Raw genomic sequence first — 17,985 nt, 5'->3', positions numbered from 1 at the left:
ACCTGAGAGTCGACTTTTACAAATATGATTTAACAGGTTTCAAATTCCTTTCTCCAGTCCATATGAGGCCTGTAGTGTATAATCCCTTTAATTAAGCTATTTCTTTATTTCACATGTGATTCATCAACACGCTGTAACTCAGGAATGTTTGAAAGGAGCTGTGTAAGTGTAACGCAGCCAGGGAGTGGCCCCGTCCGTGCCCTGCATGACAAAACAAGGTGATCTACTCACACCGCTGACAAAAGGTAAGACGACACTCCACAACAATCATTTACCCTTTTACACAGCTCTGCCTCAACCAGCCATTAAACAGGAAGTCAGCGACTATTCACAGGCCGTGTGTGTGTGTGTGTGTGTGTGTGTACGTGGGGGAGGGTGACTGTTTTGGGTGGGGTTGTTGCTTCAAACGATCTGTTCACATACTCCTTATCAGGAGATAAAAGACCAGGGCCATTCAACTGAGTTCACAATAAGCCTTTGTTGCCACTCTATTGTCTCTTAGTCGTATTAAGCAGCAGATTTTAACTGAAACACAGATTATATGAGCTACAAGTTTAAATTAGGACAAGTAGGAAAGCGAGCTGTTTCACATACAGCTGGAACGTGGTCTGACACTGAAACCAGTCGGTCCTAACATGTCTCATCACGCTCTCAAGCATTCTTCAAGCCCCTCCACTCTCACCCTCCCTCCTTCCTCAGAAAACACAATCATTAACAACCAAGTGAAGATTAACGTGCGTTTAAAAATAAAATATACAAAAAAAAAACTGGTCCGAGACTCAAAACACATTCCACGAATTCCTCACATTTCCAGGAGGCACAGAGCCGTGAGTCATGTCTCCTGTCCAGCTGCATGATATCACTGACTAACAGGCTTCAATCAGTTACACAATACTATAAAGGAGTTTCACAGAAACTGCATCCTGTTTTATCATTTATTTAAAAAAACAAAAAAACTAAAATAACTAAGTAACAATACCAACAATTTCTTCATCATTTCAAAACTCAAACATAAATCACGTCAGTACAAGTGGTTTTAAATGGCAAATCAAAACCTGCTGCAGGAATGTGCTGAATAGGCAAGAAAGGGAAAAAGGCAGCAGTGAATAATAAGTACAGCTTAACACAAAACACAAGTCGCATCGTAACGCCTGATACTTTAAGCTCCAAAATCCTCTGCACACATCTGGTTCATGTGGCGGTTTTTATTACGGATTTCATTGGCTTTAAATCCAGTAAACTAGTCAGTCAAAAGCACATTTACCTGTCAGCGATTACCAGGCATTCTCTTCATTTATACATATATATATGTATATATTTATAATAAAAAAGGAAAATATGTATTAATGTTTCACATTTTAGCACCAAACCTCATACCAGCAAAACCAGCTTCACATTTAAAGTTCATCTTTGGTTACATGATGCTTTTGAGGTTACTTGGTTTTAATGTATGGCCCTATATTACAGCGTCCCAGTTCCACACAGCCTGTATGACGCCGTGTTATCGGCATCAGTACCACGGTGTGGCTAACAGGTACTGCTCTGTGTGTTCCCAGTGTCCGACACGTACGACTTGCTCTTCCTGGAGTATTTCATGGAGCTGAATGAAACCCTCATCCTCTCCACAGTCCGGCTGCTCCTGCACAGCAAAGTGTTCTTCACGTGGTTCCTGAAGTCCTCCGACACAAAGTAGTAGATGAACGGGTCCAGGCAGCTGTTGAGACTGGCGAGGCACAGCGTGGTGATGTAGAAGCCGTAGCCGTTGTTTATCACGCCGTCCTTCAGCAGGGAGTAATGCACCACCAGCATGATGTTACTGGGGATGAAACACACGAGGAACGTCACCAGGACGGTCACGATCAGCATCACGGCCTTCTGCCGGTTCTTTGACGCCGTGCTTTCCTCCATGCTGTTCCCCAGAGCGCGGAGCAACAGAATATACGCCACGATGATCACCACGCAGGGGACGAGGAACACGACCATTCCCATGAAGATGAAGTAGTAGTACGGCAGCTGGATGGAAGGGAACGGGTTCTCCAGGTCATGTATGACGCTGACGTCGTGGCAGGTGGTTATGTTGGGGTCTTTGAGCTTGGCGGTGTGGTCGTACAGGTACAGAGGAGTGGTGGTGAGCCAGATGAAAACCCAGATGGCTACACACACACCGATAGCCACTTTGTTGTTCTTCCTCTGCTGGGACAGAGGGTGAGCCACGACCCAGTACCTCTGCACGCTGAGGCAGGTGATGAACAGGACGGAGCAGTACATGTTCCCGTAGAAGAAGCCCACCAGGACTTTGCACAGCGGCTCTCCGTAGATCCAGTCGTTGCCGTTTAAGTGGTAGGCGATCTTCAGCGGCGTCCAAATGACAAAGAGCAGGTCGGCCAGAGCCAGGTTGGCCATGTAGATCGACGACGGGTGCTTCTTCTTGGTCCTGAACAGAAACACCCAGACCGCCATGCCGTTGGCGGGAAGCCCCACCGCGAAAACGATGATGTAAACGATTGGGAGGAAGACTGTGGTGAGGCCACTCTTCAACGTTTCTGATGTTGTGTGGTCCACGACAACTTGTCCCGAGTTTTCAGGGTCCACAACCCCGAAGAACCCACGTGTTTTAGACCCACCTTAAACATAACAAAATAAATATATATTAGGGCTGAAACTATTGATTCAACTGATTAGTTTATAGGGAGAATATTGATTGGAAATGATTCTGATAATACATTAATCATCTAAGTCATTGTAGTTGATCAGAAGTTGAACATTTTTCTTTATTTTCCGACAATTTTTAGGCTAAAAAATAAATATAAACTACTGATAGGTAAATAATCATTGGTTGAACTGATAAAATAGCTGATTAAAGTTTGCACGCCTACATTTCCCAACATTCCTGTCAGTCTGGGAGTTGACCACGACCCAAGGTTAAAAATACTTCTGTCAAAAAGTCGCTCCAATATTCACGTTTTAAAAAGATTAAACTTGTAGTATATACTTATAGTTTATATCTTGTCTGTGACTAGTTTATTTAGTAATATCTTCGATGTATTCTCTTGAGATAAGACTAATTGTGTCCCATTAGATCGTTATGTAAACGACGCAACCCTCCACCACGATCAACACAGAGGAACTTCCGGGCTTACCTGTGGCGTCTGACGCTGAAATGCCGCAGAAAATTAACAGCAACGTCAATAATCGAGGTAAATCCATGTCTGTGCGATTTCAACACGTCGCTGCTTCACTTCTCTTTTGGTGCACTCTCCCCAACAAACAACCTCTTAAATATAGCTTAACTTCTCCAACCGAGAAAAAGGAAACGCCCCGAGACTACCTGTCTGTCTGGTCGCTTACGTCATGGTCGAGTATCCGCCCACCTGTTCTGCTCTGTGGCGGTTTCCCCAATAAAGGGACACGGATAGAGACAATAGTCAGAGAGGCAGCAACAACACCACCTCTCCAAAACAAACACACTGGCTATATTTTAGTATGTGTGTTTATATTATAGACATATGTTACCTGTATATATATCCATCTGAAGGCCTGTCAGTATATGTTCATATATATATTTAATATAAAAAATAGACGTGTGTGTAAATTTATAAATTATTAAGAAAATCATATACAAACATAACAATTTTTAATGAGCCTGTTGTCCAAATAAAGTTGCATTTTACCATTAGTATTTCACATACGGTATAAACTTATCTCTTCATATATCCAGATTATGTCATAATAACATAATGTGCTAATGTGCATGTTTTTGCAGGAGGAAGTCAGAATACCCAGAGAGAGCATGCAAACCAGGCCTAGGGTTCAAACCCATAAACGTCTCAATGTGAGGTGACAGCTCTAACCACTGAACCACTGTGCCGCTTCATAAATAAATCATCTTATAGTAAGGTATAAAAATATCATAGTATAGTAAGGCAAAATAAAGGTCATAGTACAGTAAGGCATACAAATTTCAAAATCCTTCATAGTAAAGCATAAAAACATTGAAAAAACTCTAGTATGTTATAGTAAGCCATAAAAAGTCATAGTATTGTAAGGCATAAAAATGCCATTGTATAGTAATGCAGAAAAACCGCATATAAACGCAAACGTACAGTACAGTATAAGAATGTCAAAAAATGTCACAGTATAATAAGGCATAAAAAAAGTAATTGTATTAATAGTGACATTTTCATGGGATTTTTCGACAGAAATTAAACTCATACTAAATATATGCATTTGATATTTCCAAATATATCCATGATATATCTATGAAATAAACATTATTGGTATTTTTGCTTGAAAAATGATTGAAACAAGGGGTTCACTTATCATTATTAATAGCAGATTAATTCTCTGTCCACAGACTAATTGACTAATTATTTTCTATATGTTATTACAGAAATCACAGTGTGGCACAACAGATGTTATGAAACAAAACTGTTAATATTTAATCTACCAATTTAACATTATTAGACAACATATCCTTTGCTAACTTGGCCTGGTCTTTGTCTTTTGTTGATATGACAACAGTTTGGTTGTTGTGAGGTCATGTGCTCGCCCTCTCTCCTGCTCTTATTATCTAAGATGATCAGTTAAGACTCTGAAACTGTAACAGTGACGTCACCCTGCTGTTCTGACGCTGCAGGAATCTGAACTGTTTTACCGTCCTCAAGCTCGAGACTCCGAGGCAGGAACTCAGAGCTACAGGAATGTAAAGAAGCAAAGATTTTAAAACGTTTTTGTTAATGTCTGCAGTTGTCTCGCACTAGTGGTGTGTTCTTTGTATTATATTTCTGCGTTTATTTCATCTCTATGTGCCTTTTAAATTAAATAAAGTTTATTGAATTGAGTTGAATTGAATTGATCGTGATATGAGCTACGATTTTATTGGCAATGGTAATTTCCACATTTAATTTTCACTGGAAAAATTATGATCATGAGATTTTTACTCCCGAAAAAATTGAAACTCCACTTATTGCCATATTGCGATTTCAATATTTCGACTAGTTGTTCAGCCCTACTTGCTCTGTAAAGTTTCATATACGCCACCTAAACACAGACTGTGATTTGGTCCTAAAAGGCGAGATGAAATAAACTTTTCCACTTAAGAAAACCAAAGTTGAATTTCCTCATCACCGACACAAACTCTGACAGTAAAGATTAAATATCAGAACTGGTTTTGAAAATAAGGAACACGCAGCCTGACCTTTCCAACCGCCTGTGTTTAGAGAAAATGTCAGTGAACCAAACAGTGTGACAGGAGGGAAATACAGTAAGTAGGACATTTACTTTTATTGGCAAACTGTAAAATATTACTTTAAAAAACACATACAAGCTCATGATATCCTGAACTTTGCCCATTTCCGGTCAAGGCTGAAAGCAAATACAGTTCATCTCAATAAAATGTCAACACAGACTAAAAGATAAGACACAATAAAATGACCAAATGTTCATATCCAAGTGCAATAAAATCAAACTCCATCAAAGAAACAACAAGTTGTATAATACAAGTTGTATTATAAATGATATAAAAATAAACTTAATTTACAAAACCAAGACAGCTCAAAGTTTCTCTGAGGTCGTCACCGCAGACGACTCTCCCTGAAGAAATCCACTTTATTTCAGTTTAATGATCCGGGATGAGCTCAGCACTCAGAGCTCTGCGTCTTCCCTGAATCAGACGTGTACACGTTTCTCTTCTTGGAGTATTTGAGGGCGCTGAAGGAAACCCTCATCCGCTCCACCGTCCTCTCGCTCCTGCAGAGCAGCGTGTTCTTCACGTGCTCCCTGAATTCCTCCGAGATGAAGTAGTACACGAAAGGGTCGATGCAGCTGTTGAGACTCGCCAAGCACAGGGTGGTGATGTAGAAGCCGTACATGTTGTTGGTGGCCCCGCCCAACAGGTGGATGTAGTGCACCAGCAGCATGATGTTACTGGGGGCGAAGCACACCAAAAACATCACCAACACGGTGACGATCAACACCACGGCCTTGCGTCGCTTCTTGGCGATGGTTGGGTCCGCCATGCTGTTCCTGAGAGACTTGAGCATGAGGACGTAGGATATGATGCACACCATGGTGGGAACCACAAATCCCAGTGTTCCCATTGTCAGGAAGTAGCCCGCCGCTATCTTCTTCTGACTGGGCCTGGTGACGTCATGGCAGGTGAGGATGTTGAGGTTCGTTACACGGACCTCTTGATCGTACAGGTAGAGGGGGATCGTGAGAAGCCAGACCACCGCCCAGATCGTGACGGAGACGGAAACCGCCAAACAGTTGCTGTTCCGCTGCTGGGACAGCGGGTACACCACGGCCCGGTAACGCTGGATGCTTATACAGGCGATGAAGGCGACGGAGCAGTACATGTTGCCGTAGAAAAACGCCACCAGCACTTTGCACAACCCCGCGCCATAGATCCAGTCGTTGCCGTTGAAGTGGTACGCTATTTTCAGGGGCACCCAGATGACGAAGAGCAGATCGGCCAGAGCCAGGTTGGCCATGTAGATCGCCGACGGGTGCTTGATCTTGGTCCTGAACAGGAACACCCAGATCGCCATGGCGTTGGTGGGCAGCCCCACAACAAACACGATGATGTAGATGATGGGGAGGAAGACGGTGGTGAGTCGGCTGCTCAGGACTTGTTTGGCTCTGGTGCCGACCCACACCCCGTCGTTGGTCTCCGTACCCGTGAAGCCTCTCTCGTCTGTGAACACGTATGAAAAGCAGAAGTAAAACCGGTTTGTTCAGTGTGCAGGAACATGCTGAAACACCTCACACTCAAAACATAACTCACTTCCTGTCAGCTGTGAGCATTTGGACAATACACCTCTCAACTTGAGTCATCTGTGTTACAATGATCCATCTGAATATTTCCTATAACTCTGACTTTACTAATCCAGCCTATAAAGGCGGCAAAAACCAACACACACCAAACAAACAAGGCCTGAACTCGACGTCTGGAGGTCAGAGCTGCGCGTTTTGGATCCTGTTCCTCCTGAAGCGGCTGAATATTCACAACAACAGAGGAAGACACGTTACCTATCTGCAACAGGCAGGTCGTCACACAGCTGGACAGCAGCAGCAGCTGGAAACATCGCGTCCCGAAGGTCATGGTGGCAAACGGAAGTAATAGTAATGTCCGCCGCGGGTGCGCTCCTGCCTCGCTTCTCCCCGACGCCGGTTTAAACACGGTTTCAAAATAGCTGGTTTAGACACCTGCGTGATGTCACCCGGTCAGGTGACCGCGCGTGGCTCACACAACACACACCCATCATGATGTTGTCGGCGGTGTGAGTGTGTTTTCCTTCCTTCCGGAACTTCCATACGCAAATGTAATATATGTACATGTATTGAATTTCTATAATCATATTATGTATATTTATATTTATATATATATATATGTAAAAATTACATATGGAACCTGTTAGAAATTGACATATATGTCGAGCTAATAGAAACATGTATATATGCTTATATTGCAGATATATGTTACAAAGCCTGTCACCATATGTTCATATTATATATTTAAATATAAAAGATACACACACACATTTTTTTTTATAGGTATGTTGTTTTAATACAGTTGCATATTACTATGGGTATTTCATATACGTTATAAACTTATATGTTCATATAGCCAGAGGATGTATACATGTGATAATAATATATCTTCTTATATGTGACATATATGAGAACACCTGTCTTGATATTGGGACATATATGTCATATATTACATTTCTATATTGGCAGACATTTCTTCTTTACCAGCTCTCGGTGGCGGGAAGATATCTGTAGATCTGTGTCAGATAAAACCTGATAATATCTCATACCTGTGTGTCATCAGAGGAGATTCTTAATATCACAGGAAATAATAACCACTGCTGTGATTTGATTTAAAGCACGCTGCAGTTTGATGGAGTTATTTTGCAGTTTGCAAAAGGAAAGTTAGATAGAAAGATAGTTTGACGTATTTTTTCTTGTATCACTGAGTGTGTTTACATGCACAGCAGGATGCTGGTCGTGTCTGGGGGTTTTGGAGTATGTTTAGCAGATGTAAACAGGGTTCAGAAAAACCTACATAAGATCTTAGTTTTGAGAAACCTGGATTTCCGACACACTGTGGCACGTAAACACCTTATCCAGATTTATGAGCTGTAGAGAAATCAAAACACACTTGTAGACACACAATCAGACCCCACCATTAATTTCACCTGAGTATAAATAATCAGGTTTTTCCTTTTACATGCAAACGTCTTATTCTGAATATGCACATGTAGACGCACTTACATGTGATGAAATGCAGAATCTACTTAACACCTACACATGAGACTATGTGCAGATACAGTAGATGTGTATTCCTTCAGTCTTTCATGAACATGTGTGTTCTGCTGGTCAAGCTGCACTGGTTTAAAAGCTTGACCTGGCGTCATGTTTAAAATGGGCTGTGCATTAAAAAATATTTTCCTTTTGTTTGGCAAAAAGTCATCCACAGTTTCATATTATTGTAAACTGAAGATCTTTGGGTTTTGGACATTTGGAGATGGGAAGTGTTTCTTTTTTTTTGACATTTCATAAATCGAGTGATGAAAAAATAACTGGTAAGTTAAACAGTAGCTTCATGTCTAACCCTAACCTTATATCTCCAGTTACCATTAATATTAACAGTAATGCAGCGCCACCTGCTGGAGGAGTGAAGAGCCATGACACAGGTGTCGAGTGACGGTTTTAATGGGACACACATTCAGTACAGCACATTTCACACCAGCAGGAGGCAACATGAAACTAACTACAGTGCTGCTTCGTTCACTCTGTGTATCGCTGTTGTTTCTTTAAAACACTGTCACAATGAGAACATTTATCTGGACACAATAAGACGTAAAAAAAGAAAAAAAAAAAAAAAGTGTTGTACATGTTTTGCTTTTCAAAAAAGTACAAAGTAAAACATGAAACATAAGTGCTTTTCATCAGATTTATACACAATAAAATACAAAAAAAAAATTCATTAAATGTTATACCTTTAGACTTGCGTTATAAACTCATTAGCTCTTACACATGCCGTGCAAAAATAAAAGCATTTCATAGTATCAAATGTTCAGCTTCTAGAAATCACATTCTTATCTAATCTCCAATCTGGATTTCCTTCCTTCTAATCATGAAAGAGAAACACACACAGTCGGCTAAAACCTTACAGATTAGCTTTGCGCTCTATTTGCTGTTGCTTGAACTTCATAATAAAACATGTCTCCTTTTCAAAACCTTCAAAGAGTCAGTTAAGTGGTGCAGTCATGTCTGCTCAGTCCGTCAGACCAGTAGCTTCTTGTACTGGCTGTTGAGGTTTTCTTGCGAAGAGTCCACTCCCGTAACTGTAGTGTGGATTTTGGAGCTTTCTATCCGGCTGGATTTCAGAATCGCTCTGGAGCTGGATCTGCACGAGTCAGAAGATGAATGACTGAAGCTGCTGCCCCCTGAGGTCTTCTGACACCTCAGCATGCTGGAGAGTTGTCTCTGGCACTGGGACGATCCAAAGTAGTAGACCAGGGGATCCAGGAGGCAGTTCAGACTTCCCAAACACATGAAGACTAGATAGGCTGCGTAGGAGCCGTCAGGGTTCTCCTGGTGTGTGACGCCTTCGTTAAACTGCAGGTAGTGAGCGAGCAGGAGACAGTTTGTGGGCGTGAAACACAGCACAAATATCACCAGCACCGTCAGAGCCATCACCACTGCTCTGGTTCTTCTGCGCAAGCGTCCTACGACCCCGCGCGGGACCCGGCTCAGGGACCAGATCACCCGAGCGTAGGACACCACCGTGACGAGCAGAGGCAGGAAGAAGAGGGTGCAGCACAGGGTGATGAAGTAGAGCTTGTAGTGCCACATCAGCTTATGCGCAGGCTGGACGTCGTGGCAGGTGATGATGTTCAACTGGCTGAGGCGGACAGTCTGGTCGGAAAGGACGAGGGGCAGGGTGCCGACGAAGGATAGTATCCACATGGCGGCGCAAGCTATGATTGAGTTGCGTGGCCTCCTCCAGGACAGGGAGTCGATAGGGTAGACTACAGCCAGAAGACGGTCCACGCTGATGCAAGCTATGAGCAGAACAGAGCAATACATGTTCCAGTAAAAGGCTGCGGTGACCACACGGCACATGAGCGGCCCGAATATCCAGTTGTTGCCGCCGAAGTGGTAGGTGATCTTGAAGGGGAGCAGCACGGCGAAGAGCAGGTCGGCACAGGCCAGGTTCAACATGTAGATCGCCGCCGTCTTCTTGGGCCGGATCTTCAGAGAGAACGCCACCACCGCGCAGATGTTGATGGGCACGCTGATGAGGAAGACCAGTGTGTAGAAGGACGGTATGAGGACGGTGGAGAGAGGGCCTGTGAGGAACTGCAGCGCCTCTTCTGAGACCTCCATCCTTGAGGTGTTGGTTTTGTTAGCCACCCGGGCGTCTGTAGAGTTATTAAATCTGGTCACCACATTATCTTGATCAATATAATCCAATGGTATTGGTTCAGCTGTGAATGACCTCTCATAAAGGCCAAAAGTCCGCAATCTTACGGTGTCTGGAGAGAGAGAGAGAGAGAGAGAGAGAAAGAGTCAGGGCATCCAAGATATTACAGTGAGAGGTGAAAGGTATTTTTTATTCATATCATGATTTATATTATAGAACAGAAATGATTGAGTGAGTATCTATCAACAGAAAAGTAATAGGCAACTGTTTTGATTTTGAATCAACTAACTGATTGTATAAAGGTAGATTTCCATGTGTAGTGTGATTATAGATCAGCTCTAGCTTCTATATTAATACTGTGAAAGTATCAAAGCCTCAGTCCACAGAGAAATGCACACAGCCTGTATTCAGAAACTGAGCCTTAAAACCAGCTGTCAGGACTTCTGGAACTTTGTGATGTCACAACAAAACATTCACAGCTCTCAGCCATGCTCCAAGCCCCGCCCCCCTGGACTGAGTGTTTTACCTGAAATCTGCTATATTTTTTTATTAGATCGCTCAGAAAACAGTCAGCCAATCAGAAGAGAGGCTCAGAGCCTGAGAGAGGAGAAGTGAAACTACACTGAGATGGTTTTTGGTACTTTGGGACCACAAATAGACTTCCTCAGATAAAAACCTCAAATCAAACCTCAAACAGGAAAAGTGGAAAATATAACTTACTGGTTCCAGACTCTCAAACAGTAATATTTACAGTTTACTTTTCTCTCTAGAAAAGTAAACTGTAAATATTTAATCTGAAGAGAAATCAAGAAACTTGAACACCACAACTTTGACCATGAAAAATCATGATAGGCAGGTTTTTTACCATTTCATGGTTATGGATCAAACGATTAATTATTGCTTGGGCCATAAATCAGTTAGCCAAGTGTTATTTAAAAAAAATGATTGACTTTTTGAAAAATCAATTAATTGGTTTCATTGATTTTTTAAAGCAAAAATTGACAAAACAAAACAAAAAGACAAATGTGGATTTTTTTTTTCTTAAAATTCAAAGACTAAAGGATTGATTGAAATGAAAAAGATTAAAGATCAAAAGATGAAAAATAATCATTTTATAGCCTAAGTGTTAGGATCATCAGAAGGCTTGTTTTAAGTTTACAATGATTTAAAGCAAAAAAACAAAACAAAAAACAACAACTAATCATCACGTTGACAAGCTGGAAACATAAGCACTTGGGTTATTACCAAAACAGCTGCTTTATCTTCTTCTATCATATCAATATAGTAAATTATATCATACCTGTATTTCATACCAAAACTAATAAATGCACAATGTTACAGATTTGTTGTCAGATACCTGTTAAAAAAAGGCTTTTTAACAGTGTTGTTTGAATGAAGCGTTTGTTATTTTAATATTAGAGAATAACTTAAGTCTTCTTACCGTTTCTGACCGCTGAAGCAGCACGTGCGCAGACCGCAACCACCAGCAAGGTTCGTAAAAACTTTGGAAACATTTCGCTGGTGAAAAGTGATAAAAAAAAAAAAAGGAGTAAAAACGGTGAAACAGTCTCAAACAGCGTCGGACTCTCCGTGTGTCGAGCTCCTCTTCAAACCTCTCTCTGCTGTTGATCATTCGTCGGCCAAAGTTTGATTGATTTCCGCCCACAGTCCAGTGAGTCCGAAACACAAACAGCCAATCAGCAGCGAGATATGCACGCGGACAGACATTCCTGTCGTATGATGTCACCTTTCCCGTCTCACAGCAGCAGCAGCAGCCGGATCCAGTTTAACAGTTAATGTGTCACTGAATCAACCTCAACTAAACTGGGTTCATCATGGAGGGACAGCAGAATAAATAAAATAAATAAAAAGAACAGTGATGTTTTGTTTTTGTACTTTTTAAACAAATGTGGTTTCACAAGTAAGTGGAAGTCCATTCCTGCCAGTAAAATAAAATTGAGATAAAAACGCCTTGATTTATAAAAAAATACGAGATAAAAAAGTTTAAAATTCATAATTTTGACTTTTTTATCTCATAATTATGATTATTTTATTTTGAATGTAATGTGGTCCCTGTGCTTTCTCTTTGTTAGAAGATACAGACATAAAGTGTGGCGTCTAGGCCGGAGTATGAGGAACAGAGATAAACTTATAGTGAAGACAACAAAAGTACAGATTAATTCATTATATGTCTGACCTTGGGAATATATCTCTTATTTGGAAGTTATATAAAAGTGGTGTGAGGCACAACAACATACTTTTCATAAATACTAACTGCAGTGTTGTTTCTGAATCTGAGAAGACTGAGTTGTGTGAACATTTTTGTACTATATATATATATATATATATATTTTTTTTTTTTTTAACTTTAGGATGAAAACTTTTCACTATCAGTTTTTGGGGGACACAGTGTACAGTGCAGTTTGTGTTACATAAACACACCATTACTCTGTTTCTGACATGAAGCAATATCCCTAGAGAAGCTAAAGTACTTCCTCTATTTGTAGCAGTCAAATACAAAAACCACATCAGATGGACAGCGATGGGCCGAAACCATTAAAATGACCTGTCTCAGAGCAGATTAGAAGTCCTGTTTATAGTCTTTATTTACTTGCTTATATAAACTAGCCGGTCAGACTCTAATGGCCTCTTTTTCCAGCAGATCACATGGTATTTATTTTCTGTTTTGCCTGGCAGAGATCAGGATCACTCACACACAAGCTGAAGCCATGGGAGAGTTTGCCTTCATGTGTCTGTGTCTGGGAAATTTGTACTCACGCAAAATAACAAAATAACAAAATAACAAAATAACATTGGGGCACAGAAAGTATTTTTCTTAGAAATAAAGAGAAATGTGCTGGTTAGTTTCTCTTAATGAGATTAATGAGAGTTACTGACATCGAGGGAAGGAGATAATGGGACCAGGATAAGGTGGGAGCTGTCTGACTCATTCATCCTGAGCTTTACATCCACTGGGACTGAATATCTGAACTCACAGACTAAACACACTTCCTCACAAAAATATTTTCAGAATCGCCTGTTTCTTACTTCTTATCAAATCAATTTGAGCCTATGAGGCCCTTTGCTGCTTCCTTAAAGTAATATTTTGTTATTTTTTGTGGCTATCGTTAATCACTTTTGTTGATAGACGAGGAGATTAATGCCACTCTCTCCACTCAATCATGAAGCCGGCGGCAGGAGATGATGAGTTTACCTTAGCATGAAGAGCAGAATCAGGGGAAGCAGCTCGCCTGGCTCTGTCCAAAGGAAACAAAATCCAGCTATCAACACCTCTGAAGCTCACACATTAACACATCATATTCTTCCTGGAGTCAGCTGTCACTACGAGGTTGCCTGACAATCAGGGGAAACTCAAGGCCGAGGTTAATGTTACTGTTTGTCTGTATCTTGTTAGACTCTGAATACAGACTTACCAGTGAGGAGCGTGAGTTGTGTTTACTGCTGCTGCTGTTGCTGCTGCAGAGAGATACATGGTCTTTATCTAGCTCTGCTGATGCTAACGTCACTGGCTGCTCCGTGTGAGAGGCAAAAACTAAGGCTACGGTTACCTAGCAACAAGTCCTCCAACCTGAACAACCAGTCAGGTTGTTTTTTGTCAGTCTTCTGATACGACCCCATAGGAGTGTCTCCTGAAGTCGCATCCCTACAGGGCGCACCAGACCTCGGTTGTCGGGGTAACAACAATGAACACACAGATTGTACCAACAGTAGCCTACCTACCTCTGTCGCCATGGTTACAATAAGAATGGTCATGGCTTGGTTAGGTTTAGACACTAAAACTACTTGGTTAGGTTTAGGAAAAGATCGTGATTTAGGTTGAAATAAGCACTTCCTCAACATTACACGGTCTTTGTTGTCGTGGTTACAATATAAACAGCTAGTTTCCCATGGGCATCGAACACTACTCTCCTCTGTCATGTTGCTGTGTTTTGTTGACCCATTCATCCATCCCATTTGTCTCTCTTAATACTACGTCACCGCACTTTTCCCTTTGCTCCGGTCATAATTACAACGGCCACTAGATGTCGCCTAGCAACAAAACGTAACTATGGGTCATAATAAGCTGCTGCACAAACAAACAAACAAATCCATCCCATTGCCTCCCCACAGGAGTGCCCCAAGGATCAGTACTGGGTCCCCTTATTATTATTCTGCTCAAATGGCTTCTCTTCTCACTTGCTATGCAGCTAACACCCAAAAATGATCCACCATGTTCACCAGTTACTTGCTAACTTCACCTGTCAGGGGACAGGTGATAGGTAATACCACAAAACAATGACATGAGAGATGCTATAAAACTTCACTGAGCTTCACTGAGCTGAGGGAAACTCCAGAGTCATAATTATTTTGTAGTTCATCACCATTATACAAGTGGTCATGTGACACTGTGTTAATACAACAATGTGCCGCTGGACATGGCGTCCACTGCTGAGGTCATGTTGCTCCTGGAGCCTCTTGGGCCTGGGCGTTCCTGAACTAACATAAGCTCATTCCTGCTCATAAAAGGAGGCAGGATACAGACTGTGGGAGATTACATCCACGGTGAAGTTTCTGGCACAGCTCCAGGCCTCTGTTTCGAAAGTTAAATTCCTGTTGTTTTTTTTCTGTGTGCACTTTAGCACATTTTATCATTCTCTGGGCATCATCCGATCAGGACCGGCCTTGGGAGAAGAAAAAGAACAACAACACAGAGGTGAACTACGATACTATCACAGAGGAATTTATGCTCCTGAGTTAGAAAAGTATGGACAGCGTCTCTGTTTGGCAACAAAACGTTGAGGGTCAGACACAGAGAGACGAGCCTCCCACACACAGTATATCAGATTTTCACCATCTGGTATGATTCACATGTAAAACTGTGAAAACCAGCAGTTAGATATAGGCTGCATCAGGGTGTGTATACATCACTGAAAGAGGAACTTCATGTTTTGGTCCATCAGACAGAGGAAACTTATGAAAATAACTTAACAAAATAAACTGTGTAAACTTAGACATGAAGCAAACTGTACAGGAAGTGCTGACATGCTGAAAAGGCGACTGACGACTTGCAGCCTTAATGGCAGAGTCGTAATTTTAACACTATTTCCTCAACAGTATTTAGCACGGACCAAATTTCCCTTCTGATAAGAGTGTTGTTAATGTAATGTAATGTCCGTTGCTGAATTGTCTCCCTCAAATATCCTCAGCAAACAATCTTGTCCTGGTTGTCATGTCACGTCCTGCACCTTATGTTTTCTGTTTTCTTCAAGTTTATTTTTCACTTCCTGTTTTATTTTGGTTTGTCTAACCTTTCCCTCTCATTCTAGATTTACACTTCTTGCCACTGTGTTTTTCCCGCTCCTGTGATTGTCGACCCCGCCCCCTAACGTGTTGCACCTGTGGCCACTTGTCTCCGCCCTCCCTCCTCATGTATTTATTCTGTGTGCTCCCTGTCTCCTGTGCCAGTTCGTCTTCGTTCCCATAAAGTCAGAGTTTGCGTGCTCTCTGAAGAAAAGGAGGAGGTGGCTACTGTGATTTCAATGTGAGATATGATTCTGATGGGATGATCTGGTGTTGTCACAACCGTTCTCTGCTCATATGTAACATGCAAGCTACCCCTGGTTTAAACTGGACACACACATATCATTTACACATTCACTTGAGTGATAAAACCAAAGCCTCTTGTGTAAGATCTCCGTCACTGGGAGAAGCCAGAGTGTTAGCAGAGCTGAGAGGTCAAGCTTCTTATGTACTGAAGGGCCAATGGTGGCATTCACTCTGTGTTTTAGAGCAGAGCTAATAAAAAAAGTCTTTTCATATCTTGTATTGAGCGAAGTACAACATCAAGTCCAAGTCTTCTTCCAACTTCCTAAACAAGTCATCATCACTCTCAAATAAACTTCATAACAAAGCAGAATAGATGCCACTTAGTGTGTTGCTCCTGTCACACCATGACAAACGAATCATTTTTAATCTTTGAGCCAAATCTAAATATTATGTGGCCGGAGAAACGACTGCAGTGTCCTTGTGCCTGCGGGATGTGCACACTGCCACTGTGTGACACCTTCACTATATTACCTTTATAAGGTAATGATATGGATAGTGGAATTATTTAAGCGTCTCATTGGGCGACTCTTTGTCTCTTCGTGCTTACATTTAAAATGTCAAAACAGTAACATCGCTACGTAAATTATTTATATGAATCTCTTCATTATATAATATTGGATTGTTTGGATTGTGTGAACCTGGAAAACGTCCAGTAACTGTGGCTGCTGTCACCACTCCTTCCTCTCTGTTCGGTCTAATTTGAGTTGTCCTTTGTTCTCTTCAGGTTCATTTCCTTTCAGGAAGTGACTTGGTAAAGTGATGGTGATGATCAGACATAGGAAGTTCATCAGTCATCGGGGCTGTTGGGTTGGCAGCGTTTGAAAGCTGGTTGTCTCACTGTGTTTGGCTTTTTATTTCTTCTTTTTTTTACCTCAACATGTGTGACTTCTTTTCCTAAACCTTGAACCAAGTCATGACGCCATGAAGTGAAGGTGGTGGAGTAAAAAGCAGATTATATCTCTGTAAAATATTGCAGTAGAAGTATAAAAAAAACCCCATCTCTCTGCAAGTAAAGTGGTTGAGTACCGAGAACACAGCCAGTCATACTCACTGCAGACAGATACTTATCATTCAGACTGCTCAGGTCCCACGCACACTCAGTCATATCAACATATGGAAAGCAGCTGGTCTGGACGGGTTTCTCAGAGACGCTGCTGCTGAGTGTTCCCAAAAATGTTCAATCTGTCCCTGGCACAGTGAATTGTTCCCACGTCTAAAATCTTCCAACATGATTCCAGTCCTGAAGCAGACAGTCATAACCCGTCTCCATGACTACAGTCCAGATGCTTTAACACCAGTAATCATGACTGGTCCTGAGTATAATCACAGAGCCTGATCAACTTCACACTGCACCTATTTGTACATGTACAGAAAAGGCCTACATTGCATTTGTATATGTTATTGTATATAGTATTTCTAATTATCTTATTTATTTTAGATTCTGTTTTTCTATTCTTTTTTTATTTCTCCTCTACTCTCTTGACTGCACAGTGACCCACAACATGAACACAAACATTAAATCTGCAGACGACTCGACAGTGGTGAGGCTGATCCGATCACCCACGTGTCTGAGGATCTCTCGTGGTTAACCAGCAGAAACGCTCTGGTTAAAACTACACAGCAGCCACTTTATTTCTAAGATCAGCGTCCCACAACGGCTGCTGGTGTCCCGGTGTGGGGAGGCTCTGCAGAAAATCACCAGCACATCTGCCTGCCCTCGGAGACCATAGCTCTCGTGCTGCATCTTATAAGACTCATCTCATCCGCCCATGACTTCTTTACCCTTCTGCCCTCAGATGAATGAAGTTTCTACCCCAAGGCCACAACCACAATAAACTGTGCACTGAAAAACCGCCTGGCATAGACAAGACAATACTTATCCTCTGCAATAACAATTATGTGCAATACTTCTCTTGTGCAATAGCCCCCCCCCCCCCCCCCCC

General features: G+C 41.8%; 3 protein-coding genes across 3 annotated transcripts; all 3 read right to left on the bottom strand.

The window, feature by feature from the left end:
- Positions 1 to 921: 921 nt before the first annotated feature.
- On the bottom strand, positions 922 to 3,307 carry f2rl1.2 (coagulation factor II (thrombin) receptor-like 1, tandem duplicate 2). The gene is made up of 2 exons (XM_023422246.2): positions 3,141 to 3,307; positions 922 to 2,624 (listed from the first exon to the last, which is right to left on the bottom strand). Exons 1-2 carry the CDS (start codon positions 3,205 to 3,207, stop codon positions 1,528 to 1,530), a joined length of 1,164 nt encoding a protein of 387 aa, XP_023278014.1. The 5' UTR covers positions 3,208 to 3,307; the 3' UTR covers positions 922 to 1,527.
- Positions 3,308 to 5,268: 1,961 nt separating this feature from the next.
- On the bottom strand, positions 5,269 to 7,185 carry f2rl1.1 (coagulation factor II (thrombin) receptor-like 1, tandem duplicate 1). The gene is made up of 2 exons (XM_023422253.2): positions 7,030 to 7,185; positions 5,269 to 6,694 (listed from the first exon to the last, which is right to left on the bottom strand). Exons 1-2 carry the CDS (start codon positions 7,100 to 7,102, stop codon positions 5,637 to 5,639), a joined length of 1,131 nt encoding a protein of 376 aa, XP_023278021.1. The 5' UTR covers positions 7,103 to 7,185; the 3' UTR covers positions 5,269 to 5,636.
- A 1,517-nt stretch (positions 7,186 to 8,702) lies between these two features.
- Positions 8,703 to 12,071, bottom strand: LOC111666761 (proteinase-activated receptor 1-like). The gene is made up of 2 exons (XM_023422220.2): positions 11,877 to 12,071; positions 8,703 to 10,547 (listed from the first exon to the last, which is right to left on the bottom strand). Exons 1-2 carry the CDS (start codon positions 11,947 to 11,949, stop codon positions 9,292 to 9,294), a joined length of 1,329 nt encoding a protein of 442 aa, XP_023277988.1. The 5' UTR covers positions 11,950 to 12,071; the 3' UTR covers positions 8,703 to 9,291.
- Between the last annotated feature and the right edge of the window lie 5,914 nt (positions 12,072 to 17,985).

Source organism: Seriola lalandi, unplaced genomic scaffold, assembly GCF_002814215.2.
Source record: "Seriola lalandi dorsalis isolate HSWRI2012SDOR001 ecotype SW California unplaced genomic scaffold, Sedor1 jcf7180002054680, whole genome shotgun sequence".
In the NCBI taxonomy this organism is placed as follows: Eukaryota; Metazoa; Chordata; class Actinopteri; order Carangiformes; family Carangidae; genus Seriola; species Seriola lalandi.
This window is presented reverse-complemented; position numbering and strand designations above follow the sequence as displayed.